The sequence below is a fragment of the Megalobrama amblycephala genome, linkage group LG5 (assembly GCF_018812025.1).
Source record: "Megalobrama amblycephala isolate DHTTF-2021 linkage group LG5, ASM1881202v1, whole genome shotgun sequence".
In the NCBI taxonomy this organism is placed as follows: Eukaryota; Metazoa; Chordata; class Actinopteri; order Cypriniformes; family Xenocyprididae; genus Megalobrama; species Megalobrama amblycephala.
Window position 1 is genome coordinate 8,107,674 of NC_063048.1, and position 14,659 is coordinate 8,122,332.

General features: G+C 36.7%; 1 protein-coding gene across 4 annotated transcripts in view; it reads left to right on the plus strand.

The window, feature by feature from the left end:
* The first annotated feature begins 2,123 nt into the window (after positions 1 to 2,123).
* LOC125268391 (connector enhancer of kinase suppressor of ras 3-like) overlaps positions 2,124 to 14,659 on the plus strand; it is a 92,753-nt gene continuing 80,217 nt past the window's right edge. For 2 of the 4 annotated variants that reach the window (XM_048190553.1, XM_048190554.1), the window contains exon 1: positions 2,128 to 2,486. In XM_048190553.1, the coding sequence (XP_048046510.1) occupies positions 2,435 to 2,486 (52 nt within the window). In that variant the 5' untranslated portion in view covers positions 2,128 to 2,434. Of the gene's footprint in view, positions 2,487 to 14,659 lie in introns of all 4 variants that reach the window. The other 2 variants (XM_048190556.1, XM_048190555.1) reach the window with 2 other exon arrangements.

Genomic DNA, 14,659 nt, shown 5'->3' on the forward strand with positions numbered 1-14,659 from the left:
TTCAGTAAAGCCGGTTCCCTGATTACCGCTAAATCGCCATCACCTGCTTTCAAATGGAGCGGCATTTAATAGACAGAGCCGTAGATCACTGATAAGCCACGCAATATCGCGTTCAATATCGATATGTATCGCCGTCGATGCGCGTGACAAAAGCATTCGATACATCGCCCAGCCCTACTCCAGGACAAGTTTGAAAACCACTGCTCTAAGTGGTTTCCCCTCAAGATGTTTATGATGCAGCAGGCTGGTCCTCTCCGCACACCTTCATCAGGTTCTATAGCCTGGATATGGAATCTGCTCCAGGCTCTCAAGTGCTTGTGACTCAAGTTTTGTGCTCATTATGATTCACAACTTTTGGGCAGGCATTTGTTCAGTATGGCTTAGTGAGTATGAACATTCTGATGCAGTGTTGAGTTCCTTCAAAAGCAAACGTCTCGGTTACTTGGTTCCCTGAGAAGGGAATCAGAAGATGTGTCGCTTTGCCATACTTCTTGCTTGCCTGAGAGTGACTTATTTCAGCCAGTAAGAAGCTGACAATGTTTGGTCTGGGTGTGCTTTATAGCTTGCAGGTGCACCGTCATCTGTCACATGACTATGTTTCGCCAATGAGATTGGAGTGATTTCAGGAGCATTCCCATAGTGTCAACATTCTGACACATACCCCTTTTCCACCAAGGCAGTCTGAGTGCTGGTTTGGAGCCAGAGCCTAGTTTCAAATCAATTATTTGTCTTTCGACACCCAAAGCACCAGCTCTGAACCAGGAAAAGTGCTTCGTAAGTAGCACCAAAACATTGCTGGTCTAGAACTGAGAACTGCTTGCGTCAGGGGCTGGGGGCGGGGTTATCAGAAACTTGTGACCACCATATTTGAAATAGCAGCTATTTTAATCTCTGTCTATGCAAATTACAGTGAGCCGTGTTTGGATGCCGATGTAGGTTCGCAAAGCCATAAGCGTCAATAGTAGCAAACGTCTGCCATTGTTGATGGAAGGCTTGTTCGATCGCTATGCGAGAAGCCGATGCATATCGAACAAGCTTGGTGTGTTTGGCGCTGCAGCGCTAGCTTTGCTGTGAAATATGAGACGTATACAGTGACGTAAGACCTGGCTCTGTGCTGCTCTCTAGCCTGTGGAAAGGCAAACCGGTTCTTAGAAGGCTCCTCAGTTGAACCAACTCCGAACTGGCACCAGCACTAGCTCTGAACTAGCACCCGGTTTGTGCTGGTGGAAAAGGTGTAACAGAGTCTTGTTCCCTTCTTAGGGAACCAGGGTTACAGTCGTAACTGAGACGATTCGCCACCCTGCATTACATGACCGTAAAAGTGACCATCGCATGTACCCTTTGCTAACAGACTTGTTGAAGGGATTTAGTTGTTCAGTTGCCCCAACAAATGACGTCCCCTTCCCGAAGAGCTCTTGAAGGATGCAATAACAATGTTTGGAATTCGCCCTTCTTTTTGTCAAGTAACAGAAGTTGTGATAGTCTTTTCTTCCCTACTGTGACGTATTTTGAAAGAAACGACAAGAAAAAAAAACTTGATTTTGTCCATGGGGAATTGATTGGATGGTTGTGGTTTACTACTGGTCAATCTCCTGTGAGTGACAGGTTGTCCCACCCTTGTGCCGGTAAACACTTCATCAAGAGAAGATATGTCGCTGCATGAGGGAGGGGAAGTTATTTTGACTTATATTATGAGGCACTTGATTTTTTAAAACATGATGTGCACAGATAAAACTTAATAAATACTGCAATATTCCATTAAAAAAAAAATAAAAAAAATAAGAATTGGCCATTTTGATTTCATGGTGACTTTAAAAGACACCTAAGTTGGACTACTAATTTAAATTAAATTCTGTCTTAACAATACAACAAATATTGTAATACTTTTTTGCTTTTACTTTTTAAAGTAAAAGCAAAAAGTAATAGTTAAAGTGAAAAGTAATTTCCCTCCTCCACAAACATCTGATAGCCAGAAGTTTGGTACTTTACAAGGAATCTCCCAAATAAATTCCTTTGTTTGGATCACTATACTGATGTCATACCTTTGACTCATGCATTCCTAATTTGAAAGCTGATGATTAACTGAAAGGTTATATACTATATATAAAAGCAAACTCTGGAGACACAACTACTAACAGTGGGTCCCGACAGTAGCAGATCTCCATGCTGCTCCTCCTCCGTTCGGCTGAGGGGAGGATCACTCACTGAAATCTGATACATGTGCTTCCTCGTGAGTTTATCCCGATCGCTCAGTCCATGTGAGAGAATCGGCTGGTTCAAATGGAGATATCTCGTGAGCCGTGCTTACTCCTGGATTTCTAGAGGACAGACTGAAAGAATGATCTCATTTCACAGTGCCGATCACACACTGCTGCTTTACGTGCTTCATTGTTAATCTCCAGCTCTTGAGAAGGACTGGACTCAAATTAAATCAATGGATCCAGTAACGAGGTGGACACCAAAACAGGTTGTTGACTGGATGAGAGGTGAGTTCAAGATGTGTATTTCCTGCATGATATGTATGCTGGTCGTTTAATATTAAATATAAATGGCCTCTCTCTCTCTCTACATAGCCAGTGTAAGAATCTAGTGTGCTTTGTTTACCTGTACTTTCGACGAAACCAAGATTAGTGTGTCAGCAATATTCGAGCACCAACAAAACAAACTCCTGTGTTTAAAGAAACTATGGTTCTATCGCGTGGCAGAAAACACAATAGCTACATTTATGAAAATAACATCCCGTTTTTTTATTGTTATGCACGCATGTTATGCAGGAGTATTTTACTCCCACAGTTCTTATTATTGTTTTACACAGATTTATCAAACCGTTGATCGTTTTTCACTTCCAGAAAATGATTATACCCTGCCAATTGTGTAAATGATTGACACACAAAAGCCCATTTTCAGTGTTGAGAACTTGTTGTGTAGCTGTGGATTACAAACGAATTAAAAGTGAGTGCCAGTCAAATCTGATCGGTCATGTGTGAATTCGAGTCGTGGTGTTTCACCATACAATCAGGAAAGATTAATGTAATAATAGTCATAATAATGTAAGATTCAAATGTGAACTGGCCACCTGTCCTTGCATGAATTGGAGTAAAAATGCACTTATTATTATAAATTGTTTGTGTCTGTTAAGGTCACTTTGGAATCTGACAGTTGATGTGACATCTTGTTTGCACTGCCCCTCCATGAAAAAAAAGATATTAAAATATTTAAGTATATCTGGAGAACAGGTAAATAATAATGTATAATTGTATTATAAGTTTCCAGCTTTCTTAATATGTCTCAAATTTTAATCGTAATTTTGAGAGAAATATGCATCGCTCTCAATTCATAACTAGTTCTGCTAATGTTTTGGTGAATTGGTGACAAACTTATTTGTATGTTGTTTTCATGCAGTAAAAATGTGTTTTTACTATTCAAATTGCAAAGTGCAATACATAATTACCAACTCATAAGAATTTTCTCATGAGATCGGGTTGGAAATATGGAAATATAGCCACCTCTAGCCGTCCCATGTTTTTAATATCTCAATAAAATCTCTCAATGAATAATAACAATCATTATTTTGTTAAACTCAAATGCGTGTGCCATTATATCAGTGGGTTTTACTGTCTTAAAAAGTTGCTCTAGATGTGATTCATAGGTGGGACAATGTAGTTGGTTAATTGGTTCACTTATTCCTAAAGTTTTTTTAAATAATTTTTTTTTTCTTGCACATCTCTTGAAGTTTACTAAAAATATATGATTTTACCTCTCAAACTACCCAAAAACAATCATACTGCATTACTTTATCATTAATATTAAGGTCCTGCTTATACTAATTACTTAATTTGATGGACACAAGTGAATGCGTTTGTTATCTGACAGTACACTATTGACTCAGTAGGATATCCTGGAGTTATAACTTGGGGCACAATGGTGACAGTTAATGGATCAACCGTCGCAGGGTTTGAACCAACAACATTTGGTAACCAACCTGGATGTTTAGACTAGACTGCTATGCCACATGACTCTAAATGAAATTTAAATACACTTTGAGCACTATGTTAGTGTAAACTGTACTACTACATTGCAAACATACAGAAACAAACAAAACAACAAAGAGCATCAGTTCATCAGATGAATAAAATGCCCGAAGGCTTTAAAGGTTTGTAGTGGTTCTTGTTGGGCTTTTTTTTTTCCCTCAGCGCTGCTTCATTTATTAATTATTGGATTTCTTTATGCTCACGAAAGTCAGTTACATTAAATTTTTTTTTTTTTTTTCCATTGAAAAATAGCCTACCTGCCAGATGTAAGTAAAATATACTTTATTTTTGCCAAGATGCATTATGTACTTTGTCTCGTGTTATGCCAATATCCGCTTTAGATCTGTATCACTTTTTATTTATTTCTTCTGGTGCAAACATGCGTGAACAGACAGTAAAAGTTGAATGCCAAGTCTTTAAACCTTTTGCTGGTTTGGAGTATATGTTCATGGAATGCTCTGCAGAAACTGCAGTGAATAATTTCACACTTACGAATTGAGTTTCATTCCTCCCCTTCTACTCCCACACATGTTGAGGGACAGCTGGGTGCCTTACATTCTTTTTCAAATCTTCAGAAGCATCCAAAATGATGATTGAGTTACAAAACCTCTAAATGACTTAAAAGTACCATAAAAGTATTATAAAAATGTAATCCACTCTTCATGAGCACTATATGTGTGAGGAACAGACTAAATTAAATTCATTGTTCACTCATTACCTGAGCTGTTAACTGTTCCAGTTCTCAATTTGAAAACCTGATCCATTTTTTGATTAGTGAATGAGTTTCAGTAATATTTTTTTGTAATACAGTTTAGCTAATTCATTGCAATGGTTCTACTCAGAGCAATTAATCTACAAATTGGGCATCTCCGCTTTTCTTGCAAACTTTTATAAATGCAAAAAGTGGATGTCAGTATTGTAATTCATGTAATATTTAAGGGTTTGAGTCGCATTGACTTGTTTTATTCTGTTTTTGCCTCATTGTTGAAGATTGAAAGGTCTAAACCCCATTAATTTAATTGCATGAAAAAAATTATCCATTAGTGTGTTCTTTTGTTCTACAGATGCAAGAAATTGGTGCGGTTTTGACATGACGTGGGTGTGTAAATAATAAAAGAATTTTCATTTTTAGGAACTAGTCCTTACTAGACATTCAAGGTCTACACTGATTTTGACCATTACCCAAGATGGTGATTATTGTAAAGACTAATTATATTAAATTATCCAATTACTGAAACTGTGCATTGTGGATATAGATGGTTCTTTATAAAGTGTGTACTTTTTGTTGCTAGCAGCACCAAATGGAGTTGCAAAAATAGTTTTTTTCAAAAGTAGTTTTCCCAAACCCTCCCCAGTTTCAAACAGAATTCTTGGGCCCACTTTATATTAAGTGTAACATTTAAATTAATTATTTGATTTGAATTATTAGAATTATTAGATTTTAATTTGAATTACACTTAATTTGCACATACTTGTTTTTACATTGTGTGTGTGTGTGTATATGTATATGTGTATATATATATATATATATATATATATATATATATATATATATATATATATATATATATATACCTGCATATAATTACATCTGTAATTCATTTCTGAAATTACATATATAATTACACTGTTGACCCTTTCCTCAACCAATGCTTTAACCTAACTATACCACCAAACCTGTCCCTAACCTTACCCTGCAATGATGCTAAATGCTAAAAGTAGAAAACTGTTTTAAAAGCAGAAATGCAATCATGTGACTGCAGAAAGTTCTTAAAATTTCTGAACCATACGTCTGTGTTGTTGTGTTGTGTTGTTTTTATGGATATCATAATGAAGGGGAACTTCTAACAATGATCTCATTGTTGAAAAAGCCTTCTGTGTGGTGCAATTTAGTGGATTTCCAAGGCTTGACATCTAATAGACGTGTCAGTCCTAGTTTGTTAACAGTTAAGAGACCTCCATCAACCTGGGCATGGTTGAAATTGTTAATATTTTCTTTGCTGTAAGTATGATTACTTGCTTTCACAGACTACACAGTTACCATGCAGACTTCAACAGTGCATCACTCTACAGTAAATATCACCAGATCTGTAAGCTTGAATGATAAGAATATATTAGTGATGAGGAACCACTGAACCAACAAGTATACCTTTTCCATAGGTACTGTTAATTATATTAATGCTTTAATCCAGTGGTTTCCATCCATGTAACCACAACACCATATGTCAACCCTTAGATCTTGATATCGCCATATGGCGTCTTCATGAGATTCTCTTAAATATTTAATGGAGACTCTCTGTTGAAGTTTAAATGGAAGAGGTGCCTGGTATTTCCTGTTCTCTTCTTTAATTTTATGGGGCTGCATTTTTGGAGCCTGCATTTTTCTTAAAGACAATGCAAAGTCGCACTTGCAGACACAAATACAAAACAAAATTGTATGCCGTTGATCTTTTCTGAGATGCTTCCACAAAAGACATTTGATCCCTCTTTGACAATCCGTTGATGTTTGCATGAATCCATGCTCCGTTTAAAACGGCACTGAGGTGACGAGGCGTGATCCTGCTGGCTTTTGCATTCAGAACTGAACAACCCAATGCAAATCTCCCAGATCACAGTAGCTTAGTAGTGCCAGAATAAGAGCAGTGATCTCTACAAACACGTAGCTTAACTCAACGTGGGAAATGCAACCTCAGGTAGCACATCACGCACAGTTCACTGCCTCACCATGAGTGCCTAGCCAGGCAGAAAGTTGGACGGGACACTATGGGCACGTTGCTGCAAAAAGCCTAATCCTCAGGATCAAATGGAATGCCTATTAAACACACAAGTTCACCAATGAAAGGCATAGAATTGAGCTCTGGGCAAAGTTAGATTTTGATGACCATCTTATGTTCTTGTGTAGAAAATCCCTTTATTATAGGGGAAACTTGGTGTTCATGTAAATTTCATACAATTGCAGAAGCTTGAGGTTATCTTTAAAGGGTGGTTCACCCAAAAATGAAAATTGTTTCATCAATTATTCTCCCTCATGTCATTCCAAATCCTTTTGACTTTTGTTCATCTTTGAAACACAAATTAATTAGTCCATTCTACCAAAAAAGAATCCATGTGAATCGAGCAGTTTAATCCAAGTCTTCTGACAAGACAAAGTTGCTTTGCATGAAAAACGTATTTCATTTAGAATTTCGTATCAACATTGATCATTGCACTACTACTATGGTAAAAGAAGCTCAACCCCACTTGCTTGACTTGAATCGTTTTCATACGCAGTTATGATTACAGGGTTAGATTATGGATTAATAAACACTTGTTTTCATGTCTCCTTGCACAATATTATGTTATGATCTCAAAACACTTTTTAGGAAAGTGCATCATTTGTAAACAAATACATTTTGGACTTTGCATTGCTTTACCAGCTCTATATGTTTCACTTTTCTGCTGGTATGAAATTTTACTTAGGAAGCCTTGGGTATTTGAAACATGACTCACGATAAAAGAGCTCAGAGATGAGAGATCAAAAACAAGCTAAAATGGCATGATTATGATTGTGTTTTATGTCACATTTGCTTTTGTTAACACTATCGGGTAGGTTTAGGTGTAGTGTTGGTGGTACGTTATTTTAAAACATAATGGAGCATTAAGTTTACCGCCAATCATGGGACATTTCAAATCAAAACTGCACGATACGTATAAATTCAACGTAATAAAAATGTACCATATTCATGTTCATCTACATTTGCATGTTCATGTACAGCACTTTGCTACCCATTGTGTTTTTTGAAAGTGCTTTAAAAAAGGAGTTGAGTTTAATCTGTTTCGGAATAAAGCTGGACATGCTTTTGGTGCCACTCAGTGGACATTTCACATTGAAACGTCACAAAACGTACGTGGCGCTATGTATTTTTGTTTTGCAAAAATGTTCCCACATTTACGTTTTTCTTATGAGCCTAGGGTGGAAGATTTGCACAGCAAAGAGTCACACCTACCTATTACGTAATCACCACGCACCAATGGTAGTTCGAAGGTGTTTAAAAGCCGTTGCCAAGCTGTTTCAAACTCCTGGAACAAACTCCAAACAAACTTTGATTTTGTTTGAAATGATGTCACACTAGTTCGTTCCTTGATTTTGTAATATGGGTGATTGACGAATAAAGTTTTTAAAAGTGTAAAAAAAAACATAATGGAGATATAATTAATTTTGAAGTTTTATTTATTGTTAACAATAAGTTTAACACTGCTTTTGTCATTTTTTTACAAGATGGACAAAATTTGTCACCAAAAAAAGTCATTTGGTTTAACCAAAATTTCGGTTTGACTGAATGACACTTTTGGTTATACCGAATGACGATATTTTCAAACAATGCTAACAGGCTGATATCTAGCTAGCTAGCAAAAGGACAATCAAACATTTTATATTAAGCACAAGTTTTTAAAATATTACAACATTTTCCATGTTTTATAGCGGTTGTACCAAATGACCTGATGTTTCGAGACATGCTTATGAACAAGTGAAAATATGAATTTTTCAAATAGTTAAGAGAGAGTTGGTTAGTTTGCTTTATGACCATGTGGTCCTTTGCAGGTGTCTGAATGATGTTACATCCTGTCACATGATATTGACCGCATGACTCGATCCAAAATGGTCCCTTTATATTGGTTACTCCGAATGACATCAATTAAATAAATTTTTCCCGACATTCTTTCTCATAACAAAGCAACGACTTCTACATATAATTTTAATACCATGTTGCACTATGTTAATATATATTGTTATAAAATCATGCCAGAATAAAAAATATATACATTTATTACATTTTATGGAATTTTAATCACAAATAAAATGGCTGTATTGGCCTCTGTACGGTTAAACCGAATGACCCTTTGACACTTCAAAATCTTTAAAATACCTTTTTATATGTAACAAAATATAAATAAAACATTTTGGATTCAATAAAAGAGATCTAGTTGTACTACCTTACATACTTTGGATGTCATAGCTTTGTTTTTATTATTATTAAGGCCTTTGGACAAAAAAAAATGACCCGTCATGTCACTGACCCATATATCGGGGCTTAATAGTTATGCTTTTCCTCAGCAAGTCACGCAATTTGTGGTATCATTCATGTCTGTAGCACAAATAGTATGAGCAATAGAAATGGAATGAAAAAGTGTATGTTCATAAATATTAAATCAATATATTATAACAATTATACTTAAATCTGAGAACAGTTTAAACAAAATAAAAGTTCAGTTGACTGCGCTGGAGATTTACAGTGCTTATGTTCCTCTGCTGTGTTTCCACTACTTGCAAAAACACAAAAGAATTGGGCCTCCCATTGCACGGTGTAAAGGTCACATTATAATACCCCTCATCCAGCACCTGCAAATGGGTAAACAGAGGAAGGGTGTTACTGTGCATGCACAGACAAAGAGCCTTAACTATATCAGGGCATCATGGGAAATCCTGCTCTCGCCTTCATGTGGCCACTGCTGTAAAAACATACCTTAATTTATAGAATCTTTTTTTATTGCATGTCTGCATATAATCATTCGAACGCCTGTATTCTGACAAGGTTAAAATAAATTTGCTTTTTATTTAAACATCTTTTATTAAGGAAAAATCAACATACATATTGCAGAAAGACCAGTCCAATATGTCATATTCATAAATGCATGTACATGCTTGACATCGGTCTCCTGTGAGTGGTTTGTGTTTTTGTGTGAGATCGGAGAGTAACAGCATCACAGGGTTTAGTCAGCCATGCTGTCAATGACTGAGAACAGCTTGGTGGATGTGACTCATCTACAGCAACAACTTTCACACACTTTGAAAGACACCAGCTATAATATCCTTTGTCCATTCTCTCATTATTCATTCAGGATCTATTCAGACCATATTGATTTACTGTATTTTCATACTTAAGTATAAGGAGTTAACTTTCATAACTTCAGTGAAATTGAATATGTCCCTAGAGTACTTCATTATGCACTACAATTGATCAGTAAATGAAGACATTTTTCCTTTGTTACACTGTAGTGTTTAAAGTAGGGTGACCAGATTTCTCATGGGATGGATGGGAAACACCCCCCATTTTACGTGAGTGCTTCTGCTATGTGTCATTCAGCGAGATAACGCAGAGTTTTTTTTTCACAACTTACTACGCATAATAACTTGATAAACTCTTTTTGAAGATCCTTGTTAAATGACCACACACACACTTCTTTTACATCTTCGCGTCTGACTTGATCTCCTCCGTGCTCTCTAATATCCTGCCTTCACTAATTGTAAGTTAATTGATAACGGATTTTAATTGGATGGTAATTTTGTTTTCCAAAATATACAATGATGAGATTGGCTTTCTTTGATTATAGACTATCTTTGTGTGACAGAAGAATTGTTTTTATGATCACCTAACAAAGACAATGTGGGAAGGAAGAAATTAAGGACAAAACATGATTTTTTCATAATAAGTCGGGACACTAAAAATAGGGCTAAAATATGGGACTGTCCCAGGGAAAAACGGGATGTCTGGTCACTCTAGCCTAAAGTCCATTTTTCATGGGAGAGAGCTAAAATAACAGACATAGCAGATCATAGTATTCCTCATTTAAAGGGGACATCGGATGCAAAATTCACTTAAATGTGTGTTGACAGTGTGTCTACACAACCACCCTATAATGATAAAAACCTGCCCAGTGCTTTTTTTTAATTCCCACAAATCATAAGCACTTTGTCAGATCAAGCCGTTCACAGATTCTTGGCAAAGTGATGTAAATTTGCACAGGCCCCTCCCACGACTCCTGATGGACGCTGCCGTTTTAGCATAGACCCGCCCTGAGTGAGCTGTAAACAGTCCGCCATTGTTTCGACGCCACACAGGTGTAGACAAGAATGTCTCCAAAGCAGCTCAGGCGTTTTGTTATTGGATATAAGAATGAACACAGCAGTCGTCCTTTACTCTCGACATCTGAGCTGCTTAAGATGCAGTGGATTCGTTTTATTTTTGAAGGGAATGCGCCCCCGGATCTACCTATATGTGTTTATATCGGCGCTAAAACGTTTGTTTTGCTAAAAAGTTCCTGAAGGATGGATCGGTACCTCCAGAAGATGCGAGTAACCTTTATAGGTTTTTTTATGAATCTTTGCAAATCGCCTTCCTAATGTGCTAGTTAGCAAGTTCCACGACGAATCCGGCTAAAGTTAAAGGCCAGTTCACTGTTGCTGTTGGTCGGAGTTTGTTTTCACCCGACTGAACATGTTTAACCCTTATAGGGTCTTTGGGGTCCCAAACGACGTTTGCTCAATTAAAAAAAATGTTCTCTTTGTCCAAATGACATGAAACTTTGTACAGTTGTTAACATTTTCTAGATCTACAAAGAAAAAAAAAATTGGAGTGATATCTTGTTTTTATGTTAGTGTAAAAAAAAAAAAAAGGTCACACTCAGGGTCTTCGGGGTCTCCACAGACCCCAGACAACAAAATGTAATTTTGTAACAAATTAATTATTTTTTAAAAAACAAATGTAATTTTACTCTGTTTATTAATGAGGATTTGTCATATCTTTTAAATTTATATAAATAAATAAATAAATAAATAAATAAATAAATATTTTTTTAATACAAAAACAGCTTATTATGTAAAATTCACTTTATAAAAGACCCACATTTCTAACTTTCATTTATGGGGATAACATGGATAATTTGACATGGTTTAGTGTAAGATTTTTGCCCATCTTTTGGAAAATGCAGTTTTAAATGTAAAAAAAATATCACTTTTACCAGTAGACGGCTGCAGAGCTCCACTATTTGCTATGTGCTATTTGACTGACGGAAAGACATCTTTTCACAAGTATTTTTCAGTTGGATTTATATCTAAATATTATGAAATCACAATTATGACAATAAAAGACAATAAAAATGACTTTTTGTCAAAGTTTAGCATCTTTTTATACTGAAAAAAATAAGTTTTTCAAAAATGTTGATTTTGAGGATGAATATTGTCCATTCTCTAAGTGGAGTCTCATCATAATGTAACAATATTTAAAAACAGATTTTTTTCATTACAAAAAATACTAAACTTTGACAAAAAGTAGGCTTTCAGCCTGATTTCAGAATATTTAGATATGAATCCAACTGAAAAAAAACTATTTAAAAAAATATTTTTAAATTTATTTATATAAATTTAATAAATATGATAAATCCTCCACAAACATGGAGAATAAACAGAATAAAATTACATTTGTTTAAAAAAAACAAACAAGTATTTTGTTACAAAATTGCATTTTGTTGCCTGGGGTCTGTGGAGACCCCTGAGTGTACTTCCCAAACGAAGACCGCACAAGGGTTAATCAGCGTTTGTTGGGTCGGGGAATGTCTGAGCAGTGTGGTATGATTTTCCAGCAAATGACAACAAACTGACGTAATTTGACCTGGCCACGAACCGTTGCCATGAAGATGAGGAAATCCCTTGCAAAGACTACTGTTTGATCGCGCCGGCGCCTCACACATGCACAACAAAGCACTACAAACATGACATCGCTGCTTGTTCATTATCAAAATAATACAGTCGAATAAACATATGTCATCATTTCTATTTAGAACCTTTTCACTGTAATTCGTATCTGCACGTTTATAATGAACAATGCATTACGGTGATTGTGTAATTACAAACTGTACATTTTATGTAAAGATAACATGGTAACACTACAAAAGGTGTTAGTTAATGACTAAGTATTTTCAAATGTATTTTAATCATTTTTGAGCATTTGTAACTGCATAAAAAAGAATGGTGAGTTCAATGCAATACCTGCCATATAGTGTTTACAGCCCGCCCACGGAAGATAGGGGTGGGGTGAACAGTAGCTCATTATCATTTAAAGGGTCATGCACCGAAACGGCTCGCTGTGAACAGAGCTGTGTTTGACAAGGTAAAAAGGGTGTTTTTTTTTTTTTTTTTTTTACACAACCATTCAGAAATTTTAATCAAAGGATGTTATAGACTTTTAATGAAGACCCTAAAGAATCATACTAACTTGTGGAAAATTGGCATCCGATGTCCCCTTTAAATAATTCCCGCCCAAGGAAGCAGAATAAATATGCAGAATAAAGGGGCAGGGCAGTTACTTGAAACCAAGTGGAAACCTCCCCCAGTTTCTCTTGAAGCCAATACAGAAGTGACTTAAGCTGCAATTCATCAAATGGCCGCTAGGGACAGGCTCCAAAAGAAAGCAGAATCTCATTGAGTCCCATGTTAAAATGCCCAACTTTACAGCAGAAAAAAACATGTTTACAGCCTGGTACAAATTGTGGTTTAGGTCTATACTGCTAATTTTGCCCTTCATGACAACTCTGAGGGGGGGTGGATGTTTTTATAACTCATCTGTTTAAATTATATTAAGCCTCTGCATAATTAAGGGTGTGGCCACTTGAGTGACAGGTGGATTGCCACTGCTCAGCTAATTCCAGCCACTGAATTTGGCATCACTGCCGTATTTGTGCTTTTTCTGGATTATTTTATACAATTATCAAATAGTATAGCTTGCTGTGCGGAGATAGGGTCGAGACAGATGTACGTCTGTGTACGTGTGCACACATGCGGAAGATAAACAGAACACGTGTTGTTGGATCGTCTTGGCATTGGCTAAAAGATTTGTCCGTCAGATTTACTACAACGACAATGGCTGGAGAATATGCCTCTCAAGACACCACAAAATCCGACAGCACTGCTTGGATATTATAACTAAAACTGCTGCACTATTTTGAAAAATTATACTTTGGACGCAGGCTCATTTGTTTGTCAGAATCTAATGTATACGATCGTATACAGTTTTACAAAATAAACGCTGCTCAGGTTGTATAATTTCTTGAAGAACAATGATTTTGCGTGTTGTCATTTGCACAGCACACCCAACACAAATTACTGTTGCTGGAGCATCGATATTGTAAAACAGATACCGTAGATTGACAGTAAACCTTTAAAACTTTCAAATGATATAACTTGTTATCTTTATTAATATTTTAGATGGTATCTAAGATAGACACCTCAGTTCCAACCACGTCCCGCCTCTTTTCCCATTTTCAGATACGCTGCATTCACACGGGGCGTCAGCATCAACGCTTGATGGAGGGTGTGTCTGAAGCTTATGTTGACGCAAACATTATAGTGATAACGGCCAATCACATTACTTTTCAGTGTTGCACGAACGCAATTGGCTAGCGACTGCTGTAGGGTATTTGCATAGGGAGATCTGATTGGATGACATCTGCGTTGGCGCTTGAAAAGTTGAGAAATCTTCAACTTCTGCTGCTTGCAACGCGAGTGATGCGACGCGACGGAACCCACAATTCAGTTCGGCAAAGCATGACGAATTATCAAAGTAAATGAGAAGCGTTAACGCTGGCGCCCCGTGTGAATGCAGCGTTATCCGGGAGTGATGCGCTGCCAAGATAGCCTACAGTGGGCCGTCGCTTCAAAAATGCTCTTCAGAAACTTACGGGTGACATCACGGACGCTACGTCCATATTTTTATTTACAGTCTATGGTTGAAACTTGCAGTTATGGTAAGGGCTGTGACATTTCCCAAACAAGCTCGAAACGCTTGACCAATCACAACACACTGATCCAGGTG